This window comes from Pyrgilauda ruficollis, unplaced genomic scaffold (genome assembly GCF_017590135.1).
Source record: "Pyrgilauda ruficollis isolate IOZ18807 unplaced genomic scaffold, ASM1759013v1 scaffold168, whole genome shotgun sequence".
Lineage (NCBI taxonomy): Eukaryota > Metazoa > Chordata > Aves > Passeriformes > Passeridae > Pyrgilauda > Pyrgilauda ruficollis.
This window is the reverse complement of record NW_024515653.1, coordinates 250366-272319: the sequence shown is the minus strand read 5'-3', so window position 1 is coordinate 272319 and position 21954 is coordinate 250366. Positions and strand designations below refer to the sequence as shown.

Genomic DNA, 21954 nt, shown 5'->3' with positions numbered 1-21954 from the left:
CACAAGGATTGTAAGAGGAACCTTCTCACAGCATTGTTTGGAGAAAATTCCTACCCAGTGCATCCACTGGGAGCAATACTGGCTGGTGAGCACAAAATTGTGTCATTTTTCTGTAAGTGTTTCAAATTTGAGGAGCATCCAGTGCATTTACAAACTTGTCATTTTTCAGTTGTAGGTAACACTGTCCATGCTCATCCCAGGCGGGTGACTACTTTGCCTGTCTCTCTCTGTGATCCAGATCTAAAATTCCTCAGAAACCACAGCCAGCCTCCAATTCCCTGCTTTCTAATTCTGCCTGACTAAGCCTTTCAGCACGCTATAAATACTGTTGCTCATTCAAAATACATTGGTTACCTGTGCACCAATGACTGCCAGCATATTTCTGCAGTGGAGTGGTTGAGCATTGGGAAATTGACATAAATTAAATCACTTGAGTCACAGTATTGCCCTTTCTGCTCACACCCACGTGTGTGAGTTACGTATGAATGTGAGCAGCACTGCACACACCCTGCTGCAAAGAAGGAACTTGTATTCCTGCAGAAAATGGGTATTGCTCCAGAATTCACACCAAAATTCACACCAAAAGTATTTTGTTTTTGTGGCTGTTGGAATCCTCAAAATATTCTTTTCAACCAGGGATTACAGTGAGCAAAACAATGCAAACATGTCAGTGGTAGATTTTTGTCTGCTGATGGATATATTTATGACTGATGCACATGGCTTGGAGTCTGCGTGGCATTTTCCATGTTTGTGAATGAGACTTGTACTCTAGCTTGGCTTTGCTGTCGGGCACAAAATCAGTCATTTCCCTTGACTTTTTCCTATCTGAGGAAGAAGAATTGGTAATTGCTCATTTCTCCCAAAGCACTTTCATGGTTAAGGACAGATCACAGACAGGAACTTAAAGCCCATCCCATCCCCTGCCATGGCAGGGACACCTTCCACTATCCCAGGTTGCTCCAAGCCCCATCCAGCCTTGCCTTGGACACTTGCAGAGATGGGGCAGCCACAGCTGCTGTGGGCACCCCATGCCAGGGCCTCACCACCCTCACAGGGAAGAATTTCTTCCTAATATCTAATTTAAACCTGCCTTCCTTCAGTTTAAATCCCTGCTGTTCTTCTCACAAATGATCTACAGAATAATGACAGCAAATTGAGGATTTGTAGAGGTTAAATTTGTAGAAATAGATTTCCCTGTGCTTACAACTTTCTGCATTGACTGCTTCATTTCTGTCCCTGCAATTATTTCTGGGTGTAGCTCAAGCTGCTTAGATGGCTGAGAGTTTGCTTGTTCTCATGTATCTGGTATTCAGGCATCAAAGCATTGTGTCTTAACCTGCACCCAGCAGCACCCAGAAAACTGCAGGGGCAGTGAAAGAGCTTAGGTGGAAAATCAGGTCCTCACAGTTCACCAATGTGTTGCTTGAAATGGGCCATTAAAAAAATTCTATTAGCTAAGCAATTCCTTTTTGACTATTTTAGATTGTGTTGTGCTGAATGTGAAGTGTGTCCTTGTGGCATTCACATGCTCTGAACACAGAGAAGAAAGAGAAAACAATTCTTATCTTTACTTGCTGCTCCTGTTGTTTTTGCACATGTGGAATATGTTAGGAAGATTGTTTACTTGAAGTGATTTGTCAATTGGATTCTGCTGAGGATTGTTTTGTTTCCTTGGCCAGTTGGAAAAAGCTGTGTCCTGGCTGTCTGGAGACAGTCATGAGTTTTCATTAGTATGTATCTTTGTATAGTATAGTATCCTTCTAGTATTCTTTAATATAGTATAGTATAATGTAATATAATATAGTTTTAATAAAGCAATTGGTCAGCATTCTGAGTCAATGGAGTCAGATGCCAATCATTCCCAGACGTTGGGGTCGCCTGTTTTTTGATATATCCTCACCCTGTGGGATTGCCCTTCACCCAGAGAGGCAGGTGCTGCCTGGGCAGCTGAATGCTCCTGCACGCCTCTGCCCTGTGTGGCTCTGGGTCATTCCCTGCAGGTCCTGCTTAGAGGGTACACGTGTGTTCCTGGGCTTCTCAGTAAAGCTCTGGTCTCCTCTGAGAGTTTTGGGGAGGTGTCTGCTGCTGTTCAAGGCAAGTGGAGTGAGATGGGTGCTCAGCACCTTAGAAAGATTCCATTATTCCATAGTTTTTAGTGAAGAAACACATTTAGTTTGGGGGATTTCAGGTTCCACTCTTTCCCAACTTTGAAGAGCCTTTAGGATTTCACAGTAGAACCTGTCCTTGGCATGCTGGGGAGGATGGGTTGTGCTTGGCAGGAGTTGCTGTTCCTGGATCCCAGAGCAGGGTTTGTTACACTCACCCACCTCCCCAGACCTTCCCAACTCAGCATGAGTGAGCTGGGATCTGGGAACAAACTGGGAGTCTTCTGCTTCTTATAGGATATATTATTGTATGTCACTGAGTAAATGTTTTATTATTACTTTTCTTTCATGCCTATAAATCTTCACAAAAAATATAGTCCCTTTCTTCTGGGCAAAAGACAAATGAAACAACTGAAGTTCTAAAAATAAATGCATACAGGAGAATCATTTTCCAGTCACATGAATTTATCTTTCCCTGACTGTTGTCCATCCTGAATTTAAAAAGCCAAGGGGGGACCTGCTAATGTTTATATTTCTTTTCTCAGTATTTCTGGCTCCTTGTGCTCTCACGGGGTTTGGTTGGCATTGGTGAAGCGAGTTACTCTACCATTGCACCAACCATCATTGGAGACCTGTTCACCAGAAACACGAGGACCCTGATGCTGTCTGTTTTCTACTTTGCAATTCCTCTGGGCAGGTAAGTGACACAAAGGTTCTTCAATCTGCTTATGGCTTTTCTCTTAAATAAACTCACATAGATCTGAAATTGCTAATGATGATAGCTCTTGACTTGGGCTGGAATGCAGACAGGAAAATATTGTGAGCAGTGACTAATTAGTTGCAGGAATTAGATTCTTTTTTGGACATGTTGCTGGTTCATGTGTGACTTTTGGGAACTAATGGGAAGTTTGTTGTTGGTTTATTTAGTTTTTTTCCTTTTTTTTTTTTTTTACAGCAATGGGATGGAAATGGAATAAAAATATTTTAGCTGACTTTTTCTTTCAGTGGAATTTCTTTATCAGCCCAACACAGTATCTGATTGTTGGGACAGGAGGGAATCTGTCATTATTTTTATTTTTTAAAATAATGGCCAACCCTCTATTGTGAGGTTGTCAGCAAGGTGGCTTTGCATAGTTTGCATACCATTTCCCAGAGCTGGACAACATCCTGGGAAAAAGGGCAATATGGGTTCATTTCCAGCAGGGAATACATGGGCAACATAGTCCAAACTCAGAAAAAAACTTCTAGTGGTGCATTTTACAAGCTGGAGCACTTACCTGTGAGATAAAACTCACAAACATCCTTTTGCTCTTGAGGAAAAAGAGAGAAACAGATCCTTAACTGATGAAAAGAATATTTTGCCAAGAGGACCAAGGATTCCAAGTATTCACGTAGAAAATTCAATTACTTTCAAATATTCATCCTGTTGAGTCTGATTCTGGGACTTCATTGTCTCAATATCCAGCAGCAGGTTACAAAACCATAGAGGATAGGACAAGGGCTGTAAACTGAAAGAGGTTTTGATTGGATATTAGGAAGAAATTATTCGCTGTGAAGGTGGTGGAGCCCTGGCACAGATTCCCAGAAAAGCTGTGGCTGCCCCTGGGTCCCTGGAAGTGCCCAAGGTTGGACAGGGCTTGGAGCAGCCTGGGATAGTGGAAGGTGTCCCTGTCATGGCAGGGGGTAGAACTGGATGGATTTTAAGGTCTCTTACAATCCAAACCAGTCTGTGATGATTCATGGTTTGATTTTGGGGCCTGTCTGGGTAAAATGTCCAATTCTAGGGAGGTTATAGCTGACAACCTCCAAAGCTTAGCAAGCTCTTCAATAAAGGAAGGGGGCTCAGGGAGGGGGGCTCACAGTTGCCCCACTGCAATCCTGGCAACTTTTAGCCAAGACAGTCTCAGCAACAAATGCAGCAGTTTTGAAAAAAGGTATTTACCTTCAGATCATGTTGAGAGAACTGTGGCTACGTTCACCTTTAGTCTCTTGTGATGCACCTTTTGTCTTACATGTGGCTGAACATCTCCCATCAAACTTCTTGCATGTTCTTCTTGGTTTTTCTTCCAAGCTAATAGAAAATAGTCTCTTCCTGCTTAATTAGAAACAAGTACTATTTAGTGGCAAGAAAAAAAATCTAATGATGGAATATGTCCTGTCCTTGAAGGGCACTTTTTAACTGAAAGCGTGAACGTAATATTGTTTAATATTCATATTAGCACAGAGAAAGGCCTGATGTAGAAGTGAAAATTGGGAAATAAATTCTTTTTGAGTCTTTCTTTCCATCCACTGTAGATTGAAAGGTCAGCTATAAGCTTCCAAATTTCCATCAGATTTGTACATTTTTAGATCAGCAGTGCTGGGTAGAGTCACATACTAGCCACCCTCCTGCTTCAATCCCCATATTTCATCCTGTGGGACAGGAGAGCTGAGGACACACAGTTGGTTGTGCCTCTCTTTGCCTTTGTCTGAGAACAGCTGTGACTGTGGCACACTTAAAGCTCTGACCAGCTCTCTCTTGGCCTTTCTTGCAGTGGCTTGGGATACATCACTGGCTCGAGTGTGAAGCAGGTTGCTGGAGACTGGCACTGGGCACTGCGGGTGAGTCCCTTTTAATGACACATCTTAATGAGGGTTGGTTGGTTGATTAGTGTTAGGAAGAGTTCCATCACACAATGGTTCAACCTGTCGTTATATCTGAAAGGTGAAGGATTGGAATTTACATCTGTGGATGTTGAGTGCGTGGCAGATGCACTCTCTAAGCAAAGATACGTGGGCTTGGCTTGTGGGACTTGGTACTTTTCCCTACTTGGGAGCAAGAATTTTCCAGTCACTTTGTTATCAATCAATCAATCAATCATGACTTTTTGATGGGGAAAGGAAGACAAGGCTTTGGCCTTAAATCAACTCCACAGTCTTTCAGTCTCCTGCTGTCAAGAAACTCTGAGAATGGCTTCCGGCTTTGAGGAAAAAACACTTTGTTCCAGTTTCCGCTTGTTTTTCTGCCCTGAGACAGTCCGTTTCCTTCTATTTTAACCTCTTGGGACCCTGATAAATGGGCTGAAAAGATAATCCACTCCAATCACATACTCACAAACAGCTTCTGCACACAAAGATGTCTTGAAAGAGCTGGGAGGAAGTGGCCCAGCAGAACTGGTTTCTGACCTTTGCTGCTGTGGGTGGCATGTGAGATGCATTCTCTGGCTCTGGCACTTCACAGAGACCATGAATCTCATGAAGCTCGGGCCAGCACTGTTTATAACAGTTGGTGATGAAATGCAAGGGTTTCCATCTGAAGCAAATATGCCCTCTGTGACACAGACCGTGCCCAGGGTAAGCGAAGCCAGGAACATCACCAAGAATGGATCATCTGGGAGAGTGGAGGGCAGCTTCCAGCTGTGCACCTGGAGTGGAAAGTGGAGTAGCCTAAAGCTTCCCACCAGGAGGATGCTGCCTCATTAGCAGAAATATTTAAGAGTGACATGAACTTTTGAGCAGAGGTGAACACAAGGAGTGGAAACTCCAAAACCTGTCCTCTGGTCAGCAGGGCTTTAACTGGAGCTTTAACTCTTGGAAAACCCAAATCTGTCTGTAAAACCCAAATGGGTAATCTGTGAAAAGAGATCATCACTAGGACTTTTCAGGTAGTGTTTTCATAGTTATCCTGAGAAGTCCAGGCTATCTGCAAGACTGTACCCCTTACAGGTCATGATTTCCACTATAAATGACACATTGGTGCAGGTTTCCCTAGCTGTACAAAATTTGGGGAATCTGATGAGCTGCACACATCTGTGGTGGTTGCTTTGGACACCATTGCTCAGGCTTTGTAGTCACACAGCACATACAGAAGGCATCCAGACATCACTGTAAGGCAGCTTCCATCCCTGTGGCAATCATCTGCTCTTGCAAGATGGGAATGACTCCCTAAGATGATGCTTCCCTCTGTGATCTCCTGTGGGCTCCAAATACAGAAGAGGCCAGGAATAATCCACACTTCAGTGGGCTGAAAAAGAGAGAAGGGCACATGGACAAGTGGCAGCTTTGTCTCTGGATCTAACAATAAAGTGAGTGTTTTACTGCAGCATTACTGAGTGCCCATGGATGTTGTCTTGATGGGTACTTAAGCTTTTAGATAAAAATCAAAGACACTTGCAATCATCTGGCTGTAGAAAAAACAGCATTTCCAATATTTTTTACCAGTTCTTTGTCTTCTGTTCAGCTGTCATAAGGATACTGTATCAGGCTTCAGTGAATTCCTGGATGAGTGATTTTCTTGACTTTTAAGTTCTGAAATATTTTTGTCTTTCCTTTCCTAGAAGGATTGTGAGTTTGTCATCTTTGGACATGAAAGACTGCTCCATGTGTAAAGGCCATCTTTGTTTTAATAATGGAAGGATTTTTGGTTTGTTTTTTTTTTTTTTTTTTTTCTTGGACAGGAATTATTTTTTAAATAGCATGTCTAGATGAGATTATAGTTCAGGGAAATCAGTGTTCCTGTTTTCCTGATGGAGCTATTTTCCATTCTGACAATAATGGAATTTTAGTGTCAAAACAAGAATAGTTCTTATAGCTTACAAAATGCTGTGGGATCTTTGTATTTTTGCCTAGAGCTTGGGAGAAATGGTTGGATATTGGGAAATCAAGCCCTTGAATGCATTGTTTCCCTATCTTCCAGCCTGAATTTTCAATGTTTCTGGGTCTGTTGTACTGAGGAAGATGCCTGAAAACTGGAAGCCATTGTGGGTTACTGGAAGAGGGATGTATATCAAGCAAGAGTTTTCAAAGCCAGCATTTTCCCTACATCCAGAAATATTTCAGCTGGTCTAATTGCCTTTAAATGGCCTCTGCACTCACCCAGAAACCAGCTGGTCTCTCAGTCCAGCTAGGAGTGGGTTTCCAAAGAGTTAAAGACCACTCAAGAATCACGTTTAGATGAATCTTCTTACTAACACAATGGACTGCCTTACTCAAAGTATTTTCAAAGCTGCATGTTTCCAGAGTGAGATAAGAGAGTGCAGGGAATGACATGGAGGAAGAAAGGAGCAGAAAGCTTACAGGTTCTGACTGGTGTGAGGAGCAGTCACTGAAACCAAAAGGATGCATTCTGCTTCTTCCTGACCAGTCAAAGAAAACCCTCCTGACTCCTGTGCTAATTCCCTGCTCCTTTCTTGCAGGTATCTCCACTCCTAGGAATGATAACAGGGACACTCATCTTGATATTTGTGCCTGCTGCTAAAAGAGGAAATGCTGAACAGCTTGGGGGGCAGCTGAAGGCTCGGACTTCATGGCTGAGAGACATGAAAGCATTGATTAGAAAGTAAGAGCATGAGTAAAAACCACGTTTTGCCTCTAATGCTTAATTGGAACATCCAATGATCTGGATTTAGCACGGTGAGGCTGGAAAGTGACGACATGCAAGGAGTTGCAGGAAGTTTAGTCTGTGGACCTAGGGAAGAATCACAGTTACATGAGGTATTGACTGCTGTGACAATGACGAATTCCAAGTTTTGCTCTAACCTTTCCAAGACTGACATCTAAGCAAAAGCCTGCTTTGTTTGGCTCATACTTCACACAAATCAGGGCTTTTGAAGTGTAGAAATTGCTGTGTTCCTGTATTAATTGTTGTGCCACTGCTGTTCAGACACTTAGATCCTTTTTCTTCTTTAAAAGAGCTATTCTGCTGAGGGGGAAAAGAGAGTTTTAGCAATTTAAGATAAAAAAAATGCACAGAAGCTTGCACTGTGGCAAGTTTAAATATATGTGAACAGCCATGTGTGGCTGAATCTATGAGAACTGAATGTGCTTGGGCACTTGTATGTGTGCATAAAGGTTCACATGCTCACAAGTGCTTCAGCAGCTGCACTTCCTTCCAGAAATCTGGCCTGTGAATGTGCAAATACTTTCACTTGTGAATTGAGAGTTAGCTTGTAATTCTGATGGGAAACTTGTGATGGAACTACTGGCTAGAATACCTCCCTGGTATTGTCATCCCGTGCCAAAGGACTGTGAAAAGCGATGTGAGCTAATTTATCATTATTTCTATGGTACTGCTTTTGGTAGTTTATGTAAGTAGTAACAATATGGTGGCATGGATGGGGAGGGAGAAGAGGTGACATTAGGGTGAAAGCCCTGTAATTCACACATCATGTCTTAGTGACCAAGTACTGATTGTCTTCTCAAACAGCCCCTGTGAAGCATCTCTGATGAGCTCAGTATATTATTGGAGCATCACATGTGAACCTTCCCTGCTTCTTATTCTCCATGCCTTTATAGCTTGTGTTACCTCTGCCCCTTGGCAAAGGGAGGTGGCAAGTGTGGGGGAGCACTGGGCTTTGTCACTGAAGCACTGGCTCCTGTGTGGGGGTCCTGCTTTTCCACCTTCCCCACTAAACCTGCTCTTGGTTTTGTCTCCCCAGCCGCAGCTATGTGTTCTCATCCCTGGCCACCTCAGCTGTCTCCTTTGCCACGGGGGCACTTGGTATGTGGATCCCTCTGTATCTTCACAGAGCACAGGTTGTGCAGAAGACAGCAGAGACCTGCAGCTCCCAGCCCTGTGGCACCAAAGATAGGTGAGAGTCAGAGTCAGCTGCTTTACAGAGGGGGTGGGGGATTATTTACCAGAGGAAACAGGCAAGTCCCACAGAGACAAGGTACTAGAATGTCTGTAATTTCCTCTAGGTCCTTGTAACAATGGTAGGAAATGCTGGGATTGTAAACTAGGCTTTATTTCTCTTCTTCATTGCATGAAGTCAAACCAAGGGAGAAGCAATGACCTCAGCTCTGTCTTAGTTCCCAGGCTGTGGTGCAGAGTAGAAAAGATAAATCCTCTAAGGAGGATGTTTGGAGAGCTGAGAATTTGGTTCCTTAAGACCCATCTGTGGTAGCAGCAGAATAAGCTGGCAGGTTAGGGAGCCCCAGTGGTGCCTGTAATTCAGAGGTTGGAATGGTTTCCCTAAAGCTGCAGAGACTAATCCTGTAGGCTTTTGTTTCTGTGTGAGGCAGGACTTCCCTGTTTTATTGCTCTGTAAACTGCTGTGTGTGCTGAGTTTTGCTGAAGAATGTCCCAGAGATCTGGGACACTTTGGGCTGGAGTGTTTGATGCTTTCCAGTGGTTTGGGTTTTCAGTCCTGGTTATGGAATATCACTTGCAACACATAAGCTGTGAAAAGTAATACTTCATTTTGTGATTTACAATGGTGGCACAAACCAGGAAATGCTATAAAAGCATTCCTCTAGGTAAATAAAAGATACTAAAAAAACCTTTTGTCAGATCTTTTGCTTTTCAGTTCAGAGGGAGAATAATATTAGAGAAACTTTCTTGCCATAACAGACATAATCCCATCTCAGTTAAAGTAGTTAGTGGTGTGGAGTCCATCAACCAGAGTGTCCAGCGGGCAAGCTCAGGCTGTTCCACAAAAATGCAGTGAGCAAAACACACAGCTCCAGCCTGACTGCCTGTCAGCTGTTCACAAAGAGAAGTTCCCCCTCCTTGATGACACCTCAGTTTTGAACTGTCCTCAACCTACTCTAATGTGGTTGCCCAAGACTCTGTAATCCAAGTCCTGCACATATCATATGGAGAATGCTCCTGGCTCTTTAAATTGAAATTAGCATATTTCAGATGTGTAACCTAACAGCAAAAAGCTTCTTTGAAGTGGCCTGAAAAGAGTTATAAAGTCAGAGTATGTTGGAAATCACTGGTATTTAAGAGTCTTGTTAGGTTTCCTTGCCCTGAAGCTTCCTGGTGCCTGTCCATGATTTCCCCTCACATGATCAAAGTACAGGTTGTTAATTAGTTTTGTGTATACATAATTAGCTGTTCAGGGCTCTTCCTAGGAATCCCAGTTCTACCCAAGGAAGCAGCGTGAGCCCTTTGCACCCCTTTGCCCATGGATCAAAACCTGTGTACAATGATAAATTTCATATGCTGTGTTTTTCTTAATTGCAGGGGAAGAGGACTAAAATAATGAGCATTTGTTTTATTTAAAATATGAAAATCCATTGTGCAAATTGTGCAAATTTCCATTAGTCAGTTTATGCTAATAATTATATTATTAATAATAAAATAATACCTAATAAAATAATAATATCTAACACCTAATAAAGTAATAATACACAAAGACTATGCCCATTTTGGGGAAAACCTTAAAAAAAATCCTCCCACCTTTCTCTTACTTTCTTTCTTTCTTTCCTTTTTTTTATTTTTTATTTTTGGATAGTTTGATCTTCGGAGCAATCACGTGCTTCACTGGCTTCCTGGGTGTAATCACAGGGGCAGGAGCCACCAAATGGTGCAGGTCCAAGACCCAGCGAGCTGATCCTCTCGTCTGTGCTGTTGGAATGCTGGGATCAGCCATCTTCATCTGTCTGATCTTCGTGGCAGCCAAGAGCAGCATCGTGGGAGCCTATGTAAGTATAATCCTTTCCATATGCCAGCCCCTACCCAGCTCCTTGAAGGCTGTGTGCACTGTCTCCTGCAGAAAGCCTGGGATGTTCTCTTTGCCCTTCTGAATGTCCTTCTTTTTGCCTCTTGGCATTCTGGCACGAAGTGTGCCTGAAATCTCAACTGCTTATCCCTGCTGCCATCAGAATTCAGAGCTCCATGGAAACCCACAGCCTTTGGGCTGTTCTATCTGCACCTCAATCCACACCTTTATTGCTCTTGCCTAATGCTTTGGTACAGGAAAATTGAGCACTTCCCTTGCAGTGAGGGTGATGTAGCTGCAGTGGTACCAGATGACAATTACAGTGTAATTTGTCTGTGGGCAAGCTTTTGGCTCCCTTTCAGTACCATTCATTTCCATAACCAGGTGGATTGCACCAGGCCAGTATTAATAAGCCAGCAATTTCAATTTGTTATCTGTATTACCATAGCCCAGGAACCTACAGTACTTGATGCTGCACAAATGCAGATTAAAATATGGCCCCTCCCTGAGGGCTTATCACTGAATTATATGAAAAGATATCAAATAGATCCAGATAAATAGAATGGTTTGGGTTGGAAGGGACTTTGGAAGGTCATCCAGCTCTCACTTGCACTAGACCTTGCTGCTGAGAGCCCCCTCCAATCCAGCCTTGAATATTTCCAGGAATGAGGCATCCACCACCTCCTGGCCACCCTGTGCCAATGCTTTACCGCTTTTAAAAAACTCCTTCCTTACATCTCATCTAAACCAACCCTCTTTTAGTTAGACTAAAGGGACAAAGAAAAGCTTAACAGTAATAATTCAGCCTCAGGCTAGAATCTTGCTTTCAGTAGGGAGTAAAAATCCAGGCACTGAACAAATCTCTGGTTCCCTTTTAATGTCAGAATGAGAGAAGCCTGGGACCTGGGAGAAGTTTATGAAGGGAAGGTATGAGATGTTTGGAGTAGTGGGAAACCCCTTCTGAAAGCCCACCCTTGACTTCCACACAGCAGCACCTGCTCATCCAGCAAGGAGAATTCCTGTACAAGTAACCAACCAGCTGCTGTTCCTCATTTCTATGTGTTTTGAGCACTGGCCTGGCCATGGTTATTTGCTGAATCTTTCAGCAGCTGCCACAGTTATGGGGAAGCACAACCAGAAAGAGTGGAAGTTCAAAATCATTAAGACTCAGCCAAGAATACCTCCTCTAGCTATTTAAGTTTAAGGTCTCTGGCTTGTGACCATGAGGTAACATTTGAACTGGCAGAAAATGATCACGTCAGACAACTTGTGAGAGGCTGTTACTGGGTGGTGAATCATTAACCCTCCTTTCATTGATCTATCACACCCCTCACCTGCTCCCTCCACCTCTTTGTGCACACAGAGCTGTGATTTTCTCCTTTCTCAGACCTAGTGACAGACATGTTCATTTGTGGTGTTCAGTCTCTTTATACAGAAGCTTCTTCCTTTCTAGGCTGGAAATACTGTTTTCAGAAATCGTGCAGCAGGAGGTGGCTATTAATCTCATTTTTATTTTGTTTCTGTTTTTTTTAATAGCCATGTGACTATTCTGCATTGTTTAAGTATATAAATATAGATGGTATCATTTAAACAGTCCTCAAACCAATTTATTTTATTATGGATGAGTAGTAAATCTAATAAAGAGTCAATGATTTGCAAAGGAAGTTACAGCTGCTTATGGAGGGGGTATAGGGAATATGAGCCTGTTTGTGATGCTGTTAGGCTGAAGCAAGAAGCTCTGCCTCTCCAGAGCCCGAAATACTCTGCTGCTGGAAACCTGATGCCCAGAAAGAGGGGACAGGTGTGGGTTGGAGCTACCAGTGTCTCATTATTGTAGCAGTGCCACACTGAATTGACTTTCCAAGGCAAGTTTCTAACACAAACTCATGTTTTTCCATGCCATTCAAAGAGCTGTTGCAATCTTGCAGACTTCCAGAGAGTTAAATTCCCTTGTGTTTCAATGAGAATAGGAGTAGGAGACCTGCATTGCCAGGCTGCATGGTGTAGCAGTTTCTCATTGCTCTTTGTTTTAAGTCTCATTGGTCCATAATGGAGAGAAGAGTGTTCTGTGGCTGTGGACAGAATGATGGGCTAGGTTACCTTCCTTATCTCAAAATCCGTGATGAAATCTCCTTCTGGAAACAATACAGTAAAATTTATGGGTTGATTTTCTTGTCTCTGATATCTTCCTTGACAGCTTGTGCTGGCTCACATCCTTGAGTTCTGTGTCTGTGGAAGGCAAGGCAATGTCTGTCCCCCAGCATGGTGCTGTTTGCCAACCTTCTGTACTGTGACTGTCCTTAGGCTTCTGTCATGGATCACACCGTGCAAAAATTGACAGTGAATGTTTTTGCAACCCTCCTTGGCTCAGAGCTTTAAAATTCTCACTTCCAAGCAATTAGGTGGGTTCCCATGAGATGATGTTCTCTCTCACTGGGAGAGAGAACTGTAGCAGCCACCAGCTCTCCACCATCTCCCTCCCTGCCTTAGTTAACAGTCGAGAGCTTTATTGCTGACTGATACAGGCATCAGCTTAAATGAAGTGTGCAGCACTCCAGCAAGAACCTGCAGAGCCCTTGCTTTTTCATTTCTTGGTTTTAGGTTTTATCTTTTTGGAAAAGAGCTGCATTTCCATTAACATGATCACCCTGCCCCTTACAAGCTGTGTACTGTCTGCTCTCTCCCTCCCCTGAGCACATGTACTATTTCTCTCCTGCTCAGTCCTTTCTTGCAATTGATTTTGGTCCCTGGGGGCAGTTGCTGTTCCCATTCTGTAGCAGACACTCCCACCTGAGGCAGGTAGACAGGTGACTTTTTCCAGCCAATCTTTTCATACTGATCCCATAAATTATTGGCAGTGGTGAAGTGGCTGGCAAGGTGGGCTGAAACAACAATTCTGTATAATTTAGCTGCCCAGACACCTGTGTTTCTCTCTTTTATTATCCTGCTTGGTTGTATAGTTCAATGACTTCTTACTCAGTTTTCCTTGCAGCATGTGGATTTGTGTGTTGTAATCCAGCTCCTTAAAGCACCAATTTGCATATGTGTAAGTCCCACTTTTCCTGAAATACAAACTCTTTGAAACTTGCTTTTCAAACCTGTCTCTGGAAACCCATTACGTGTGGCATCATCATCTCACACTGCTCAGACATTTCAACTGCAGATTTTACACTTGTTTAAATCTCCAAGTGGCTGGAGAGAGATGCTCTGCTTTGCCTTCCTTTGACACTGTTCCAAATTCCTCATTTCAACATCTATTTCAATTCCTCAAAGACATTTTATGGTCTTGCAGAAACAGCAAATCTCAGGGTAAAATCTTACCAGAGAGCTTTTACAGCATCTTAGTCTCAACCCCAGGGACTTTCTGTTATCATGTTGTTGGTGACCTGCCTGCTTCTGAGGCATCAATATTGCCCAGAACTGAGCTGGAGGTAGAATTGCTCCAAATTCAGGAGTACATGAGGGTGTCTCACCCACCATTTCAGAGAGGAATACAAATAATGAAGATATTGACAGCTACACCCTTTGCAAGCAGTCATGGAAGGCATTTGTAACCTGCTTAGAACTTGCTGTGAGAGCTGCTGGTGTGTCCACTCTGAAACCTGCTTTATTTGTCATTTTGGGGAGTCAGAATTGGCTAACTGATCACTTAAACAGAAAAGCACAGATGAGCAATCAGACACCAAATGGACATAGTGAGATGTTACACAGCACAGCTGAAGTCAGAAATAGATGTATATGTAGAGGTGAAGTCTCAGTGTAAAATGAGGTTTCAAAAAGTGTGTGAGGAGTCAAAACTGTGAGCATTTCAGGAGCTATTATCTGCTCTGGGGCTGCCCTATTTGCTGTAAGCTTCCCCAGAGCCTCCCTGCTGCAGAAATGCCACATAGCCTCACATGCCCTTTGCAGTGGGTGAACTCATTCTTATAAGTCCCCATCAGCAGCTGAAGGACAGACATTTTTTAATGTATCTTCTATCCTGCTTTTTGATCTTCCTCTTGTTCCTCTTTTCCTTTTACCAGTACCCACCTATTAATCACATGTTTCATGGATTGGTTGAAATACACATTCATCAGCTCAGAACTGGTGTGCTCTGAACTTTGTAGCATTTCAGTGATTTATTTAAAGGACTTGTGCTAAATTCCTGCACAAGGGACAAGTTCTTGCTGCCTGTAGCAGTTCAAATGTGTGCAGTTCACACCAGCTCAAGGCAAGCAGTTGCCTGCTTGCAGTGCTGGGAGCAGGCAGGGCACGTTGATGCTGCACTGAGAAGTGTGATTCCATTGTTCCCAAACTCAGTTTAGTCTCTCCAGCCACAGAACCCCAGCAACAGCAGCTGCAAAGCTGTAGCAGAACAGATTTCAGAGCAGATCTGAGTATGTATCTGGCACCCATGGGACACGTGGCTTCAACTCCTGAGAGCACCTTGGTTTGTTGGATGTGTTCTTACCTTGGCAGTTGTCATTTCCAGGGAGAGCCAGTCTTGTGGCAGACCCGTGGGCAGTGGGAAAATGGAAATAGAGATTTCCTAGCTGACCAGCTGGGCTGTAATGACTGGCTTGGACACCATCACAGAGGAAGCAGATCCAGTCACACAAAAAGGGGATAGGGAGGGAAAATATTTGGGAAACAAAGACAATTTTAGAAACAAATAGAGGAAGCTTCTGTAGGTCAGTGCATAAGACTTGCTAAATAAAGCACATTATTCCTGGCAGTGGCAGGATGGTCTGAGGGGTTTAGGCAACCTCAACTGGTGTGTGGGAAAGACAGTGGCAGTGGTCATGTCATATCACAGCTGCCACTCTTGCAGTTCTGTGGCTTTTAATGTCTCCTGCTGACCACCTCCAGAGAGTCAAGGATTGTATTTCGCCACAAGACACTGATGTTGCAAAGCCCAGAGTTAATTCCAGTCTCCCCTGGACAGATATTACTCGTGTAAGGCTGTCAGGGAGGGAAGGGATCCTCCACAGCTCTCTGCAGAGAACCTCAGCTGGTTTGCTGCAGAGCTGAACACAAAACTTGGTTCCCAGGAGTGGAAATAGCTGTGGTTTGGGGAGTTGTGGCTTTCTTGCCTTTTCTAACTGGCTTTTTGAAAAAGAATAATGCAAGTTGGACTTGATGATCCTTAAAGGGCTTTTCCAACCTCAACAATTCTGTGATTCTAGGTATGCAAGCCTGGGGCTGTCTCTTCGTGCTGGTTTTTCATGTTCGTCTAAAATCGAATGTGTCAGCCTTTAATTTAGCTGCTCTATAGGTCATAAACTTAGTTTACAATAACAACATTTCAGCCCTCTAGAGCTCTGATACAAGTCTATGGTTTCTTAATAGTCAGGATAAACCACAACAGCAACAAGGAGTGTGCTGTGTAGGTATGAGAAAAATAAGCAACAAAAGAAAGTTTGTGACAGGCTATTTTTCCTCTGAATGTCAAGTGAATAAATCTTCTCCTTTTTGTGTGTTTTGTTACAACAGATTTGCATTTTTATCGGAGAAACTCTTCTGTTCTCAAACTGGGCTATCACAGCAGACATACTAATGGTGAGTGCACTTTGGAACAGCATCTTTCTGTGCTCAGAGCAGTTTGTCAACTTGCAAGAACAACCTGAAGTTTACAATTTCTTCTAGATCCTAGTCCCTACTTTAACCTATTCTGGTTTTCATTCTTAGTATTTTTGCTTACTGAAAAGTGACACAGGGAGAAAGAGAGAAAAAAGATCCGTTTTTGTCCTTTGTTCTGAGCACCAGGGAGAGATGTCCAGAAAGGACAACATTTCTGAATTCAAATAATTTCCCAAAATTTTAAGTGTTTGTGCAAAACCCCACATGCAGAGAATTCAGGCAGCTTTTCCTAACAGTCAGCACTGTGGGCTCTGTTATCAATAACTCAGCTTTGTTCTGCAATAGGAAATCCCTCCCTCCCTCCTCTGACCACAAAGGCAGCCCATCTACCTACCATTCAACACATACACAATAGAAACCCACCTCTGGGAGAGCAGAGAGGAAAAGAAAGTATAAAGAATTTTTGGACCATGTTCACCTTGTCCAAGAGGAAACTGTCAGGAACTTTTCAACTCATGTCCTTCATTTTCTGTTCTTTCTCTACCACAGAGCTTTTAAGTCTTTCAAATCAGCAAGCTGATCTCAGCAGCCCCATTTTCACATGAAATAGTCTGGACATTTGTTCAAGAGCTCTGCATGTTTTGTAGAGGTTTCCATCAGAGCCCATCAAACATAACTTACGTTGAAGCCCTGTTGTGAAGGAGGTGTTGCTAATTGTATGAAAAGAAAGGCACTAAGGCACAGAACCATTACAGGACTTTCCCGAGGTCTTTTGTCAGCTTGTTGACAGAAATAAAAATATAATCAGTCTGGCATCAATAGGAAACTCCCTTGACTTGTATTTGCTGGTTATGCAAACATCAGCGAGGAAACAATCGAGCTCAGTATTCTAAGATGTAAAGATAATGGTGTTGATGTATTGATTCAGCAAAGAACTTCAAGCCTCTGCTTAAGTTGTGTTTATGTTGAAGTTCAAGGTTGTGTTTATATTTTGAAGTAGCTCTGCAGTTGCCATCACTGCATTGCCTGATGAACTTTCCATCTTTCATTCCTTTGTGCAGGGAAAGCTTTGAGAGGTGGGGTGGGGTGGTTAAATCCACTCTCTCAGTGTGGGTAAAGCACAGAGAAACAAGGGTTGTCAGTGTACTCTGCTAGCACTGCATGGCTTTTAAATCCCAGGGTTCCTCCTGGCAGGTCAGCTGTGGTGGGACAGAGCTCTGTGGCTTCCCTGGGGCTTCCATGGGCTTTTTCAGCTTGTGCTGAGTTCAAGGCTGCTGTGGCCACTCATAATGTGGGATCTCAACACTTGCATGGATGTGCAGCCTGGAGACAGCTGTGCTGAGGAAGAAATGACAGTGCAATATGTGTAGCTGCTCATTCCTGCCTCCTGCCAGAGCTTCCTGTCACATCCTGCCCCTGGCTGTGGTGTTCCCAGGAGCAATCCCAGCTCTCTCCACTCAGAATTAGTGGAGAGGTTTAAACAGCAGCTGGTTTATACCCTTCTTAACATTGGCTGGCACAGGTAAGGGCTCAGCTGAGGTGGTCCCAGCTGCCAGGAGGGAGGATCCTGTCAGACACATTCAAGGTCTTACAGAAAATCTGTGCCAGAGACAGACCTGAAATTCAACTTGTGTTGTCTCAAGGTAACCCCAAAAGATATTTTCAACCAACTGCTCTGTTATATCAAGGGTATTAGGGCTGCCATCATTGTCCCATTTAATTACAGAGTTTTTTTGTGTTGATTTCAATGTGACTTTAATATCCTGTAGCTTTTTAACAGCTTTTATAGGATTTGCCATCTGTCTTACCAGCATCCTATAGTCAGTTGCATTTTGTAGGGATGCATTTGCAGTTATTTATGTTGCTTTAGTGCAAAAGAGTTCCATAAGAAATGATTGGAAATAATAGGTCAATTTTCCAAAACACAGGAAAGAAACTAAAGCCATGTTGAAAAATGGATTTTGGTAATTGCTGCCAGCTTTTCAGCTCACTGTTCTCTGCTCTGTTTAGGAAAATGGACTAAGTGTTGTATATAATGCCCTGCTTGATGCATTAACAGCATGAGTGGATGTGTGAAAGTTTTAAAGAAATAAATGTAAACATCACTTAGATGAGGCCAGAGCTAGAAGCAGACAGGCTGGAGTGCAGACAGATCACACAGGGGATGAGAGGGGGCTCAGACTGTCAATAGGTGAGAGCCAAGGCTACAGCCATGTTTGACAGACAGCTTGGTGGGAAGTCCTTGCCAGAGAAAGATGTGGAAATGCTTTAGTAGATGCACTTTGTATGTTTGGCAAATTAATTTTCCTGATTACTATTTATTTGGTGTAATCAGAAGTGTGTCTGTTCTTGCCTGAGGCTGGGAAGGAGTTTAAAGCATTATTAGCGTAAGCTTAACAACACTTTCATCCTATACATAAATATTACCCTGTTTTCATGGATAAAAGCTCTCAATACTGCCTGAACACTGTTCTTGCTGACTTCATGATGCCAGGAGTGAGGCTTTTTGGAAACTGCCTCCCAGATGATCTCTCTCAGCTTTCCCAAGTTTTACTGATCCCATGACTGCTTAAGAGTCCTTTTGGGCAAGTTGTTAAGGACCTCCAGAGGTTTTGCAAGTTTAATTTCCATGGCAAAACAAGGATGTTTGCTCATTATCTTCCAATTTCATTGTTGGCTCTTCCTAGCTCTGTGCTTGCATTGCATCCACAGCTCCTGTCTTTTCTGCAGTCCAAGATGCCAAGTGCTGGCTCTGATGAACTGTCAGTGCAGCAGTGCTCTGAGATTCTGAAAGGCTGATATTTGAATGCAAATTTGTACAAAACAGGTCTTATTCTCCTGAGCACAACCCTCTGTATCTCCTCCCAGGCACATGCTCAGATGGTGCTTGGGGAAAGGAGGGATGTTTTGTGTGGAGCTTGCTAATTATGAAACAGATTTCATCAGCCATCTTTGCAAATTGGCCTTAAAACTACCAGAACCCCAAAGTAGCATTAAAACTGCCTCGTAACAGCAATAATGAATGAGCTTCAGAGCAGCAGGCAAGTGTGGAACACTCTGAGACATGTGCAGTGTGTGGGGCTTTGTGGGAATCTGCTGCTAATAGTGGGGGTTTCCTCCATACCACATCTCAAAAACAGAGATGATGGACAGGGGCTTGGAATATTTGTGTAAGAGCCACGAAGCAATTTAAAATGCCTCTATTTCAATCACAGTCTCTTTAGGACTTTGCTGAGAAAAGCCATCCTCCAGTTTATTCATAGTCCTGACATTCATGCAAAAAAAATTGCTCTGCATATTTCTGTTTTCTTTTAAAACATTAGTTCTTTCTAAATGGTCATGACCTGCCATGGAGAAGCTGCTTTGATGCTTTCTTGTAAAGTCAAAGTCTTCCTTTAGGCTTGAAACAGGCACAGACTGGTGCTCAGCTGTGCCATAGGCATGTAAGAATGTTGCTTTTATTCTGATTACCTTCCCTAAAAATAAAACCCAGTTATTTATTTAGTACAAAATGCTGCCCTATTTTTATAGCCAAAGATAAATTGCATTTCCAGAGGTTCTTGTTGCTTCTGTGAGTGTCCCCACACAATACTCCAAGTGCTGCAGGTTAGATTTGAAGGCAGGTGAGGAATGCCTGGGAATGATGGAACACAGCCCACCCCAAACCATCCAAGGGCTGCAGGTGGAGGTGTTCTGCTCCATGGTGCTGGGAACTGGAAGCCACAGCAGCCTCCTTTCTCTTCATTTAGGAGTATTTTTTTTAGACAGTGTCTGCCTGGCTTTTATGGAGGGTCTCTCTGGATCCCAGCCTTTCCCTTTTCTGAGCAGCAGGGACAACTGGGCTATTTCCAGGTTCTGTCAGTGGCTGAACAGTGCTAGTGCATGTTTTCTTTCTCTTTGGTGCTGAAAGAGACCAGTGTGAATTGTCCTGACCCAGAAAGGGCAGCAGAGTGCTTGAGAGAGTCGAGTTTCTATTCAAGCTTAGACATAAACATCAGAACTGAGCTCTTTGGCACATAGCCTTTTCCTGGGAGAAGGGTGATCTCTCCTTGGCTTTCCCCATTATCTTTTTTCAGACCGACTCCTGCTGGTTTCATCACAGGAAGGAGATGTCAGCAGTAATCCCTGGCCTTTCTGAACCTCTATTTAAAGAGCAGAGCTGCTTGGTCAGCCACCCTGCCCATCCTCTGTGCTGCCTGCCTCTGAACCTGGAATCAGGGATGAGCCAGGGCAATCCCACAGGCTTCCTCCTTGGCTGCTGTGGCTCTCCCACCTCCAGTTTCTGTGTGATGTCCAAACCAGGCTGTGCATGGTTTGAATTTAGGTCTATTTTAGTATTGAAATTTATTTAGAGTTATAATTTAGAGTTATAATTTACTTCTGTCTTCCAAGAACAGTAGATGTTTGCTACCAACTGCTTCCTGTCCATCAGAACAAAATGTTTTTTTAAGTAAGGATAGGGTGGAGTATTTTTTGTTGTTTTTTGGAGGTGCTGGTTTAAGCTTTATTTTTTTTTTTTTCTTTCCAATATGTTTTTCATGGAGATCATGTTCATTTGCTTGCTACATGTTGGGTTTTTGCTTTGAGGGGCATGTTTGTCTCTTGAATTCCAGAACAAATATACCAAGTTTTAGCACTTTATGGTGTTTCAACCATCAATAACTTCTTCAGTAAAACTGGAAACTGTACTCCTACTTGCAAAACTGTGTTTGCATAATATAGCTACACATGCAAAATTGTGTCTAATATATGTGTGTATTCATGTGTATAAATATTTATATATGCATGCACACATATGATATGGGTATCATTAAGATTTCTTCCTCTGATTAACATCAATTCACTCCCACTCCCTGAAAGTGGTAAATTTTTAATAAATGTGCTATTTCTATTGTCCTTTTGCTACAAAAATGGATAGAATACAGAACCAGGCAGATTATTTTCTCCACATTGGTTAACATAAACTTTACATAAAAAAATATGTTAGGTTTTTAAATTTTGTGTTTCACCTTTATGTGCAGCTCTTGAATTAGGTAGAACTTTACTTTATCTACTCAGATGCCCTTTCCCAAAGAGCTCTTGCAGAATGTTTCTCCACTGCCCCTGTGTGAACTGGGCCAGGTGGGAAGAACAAAAATAACTCACTCTTAATTTTTTTTTTCTTCTGTCTGGTCTATCCAGGTTGCATCCATTATCTGCCTCTTGGGGGAATGGGAATGAATTGTGGGGCTCTCCTACTGTTCACATCCTGACCTTCAGCACATTTCTGTGTCTCTAATGAAGTTTTGAGCTCATTTTCCTCTTGGGACTTCTTTCTTTTGGCTATGTTCTGAGTTGCTGGATGCAAAAGGAGAGCAGGGCCTGACATCCACAGCTGGGCAGCTGCTCTGGATCTGAACATATTCTGCTCTTCTGTTACACAAAAGAAGTTGAATAGGGTGCCTAGTTAATACATGGCATGAAAGTGCATTTGCAGCTTTGTCAAAGCAGGGATGAAAGAACTGGCAGGTCATCTGAACACACATGGTAAACCATAAGGAAAAGCATTTAATCTAATTTTACCCATAATTCGGAATTGTCTGTGCTTGGAACAAGATGATAATTTTAAATAGGCATCAGTTCTCTTTCAGTGTGGATCTTCTCAATGCTCTTTCTTTTGTTCCTGGTTTTCTGGTGATTCTTCCACTGCAGACAGGGCAACTCCCCTTCCCTGTGAGGAGTAGTTCAAGCACTGCAATGTGCTTTGGTCCTGTGCCCTGAGTGAGTCCTCCCTGCCAGTCAGTCCAGGTAAAGGATCTCTGTGTATCTCTGGCTGGGGATGGGCCACTCCTGAAAGGTCACATTTAATTTATAAATTACTTTGA

The 21954-nt window shown here is 43.0% G+C and overlaps 1 protein-coding gene across 3 annotated transcripts in view; it reads left to right on the top strand.

Moving 5' to 3' along the window:
* Positions 1-21954, top strand: part of LOC121351459 (protein spinster homolog 2-like) — a 134514-nt gene that overhangs the window by 80725 nt on the left and 31835 nt on the right. For all 3 annotated transcript variants that reach the window (XR_005954799.1, XR_005954798.1, XM_041463601.1), the window contains exons 4-9: positions 2651-2802; positions 4640-4706; positions 7280-7422; positions 8522-8674; positions 10325-10514; positions 16004-16069. Coding sequence is in view for 1 of the 3 variants with exons in the window: in XM_041463601.1 (XP_041319535.1) it covers positions 2651-2802; positions 4640-4706; positions 7280-7422; positions 8522-8674; positions 10325-10514; positions 16004-16069 (771 nt within the window). In the remaining 2 variants the exon portion in view is untranslated. The remainder of the gene's footprint in view (positions 1-2650; positions 2803-4639; positions 4707-7279; positions 7423-8521; positions 8675-10324; positions 10515-16003; positions 16070-21954) is intronic.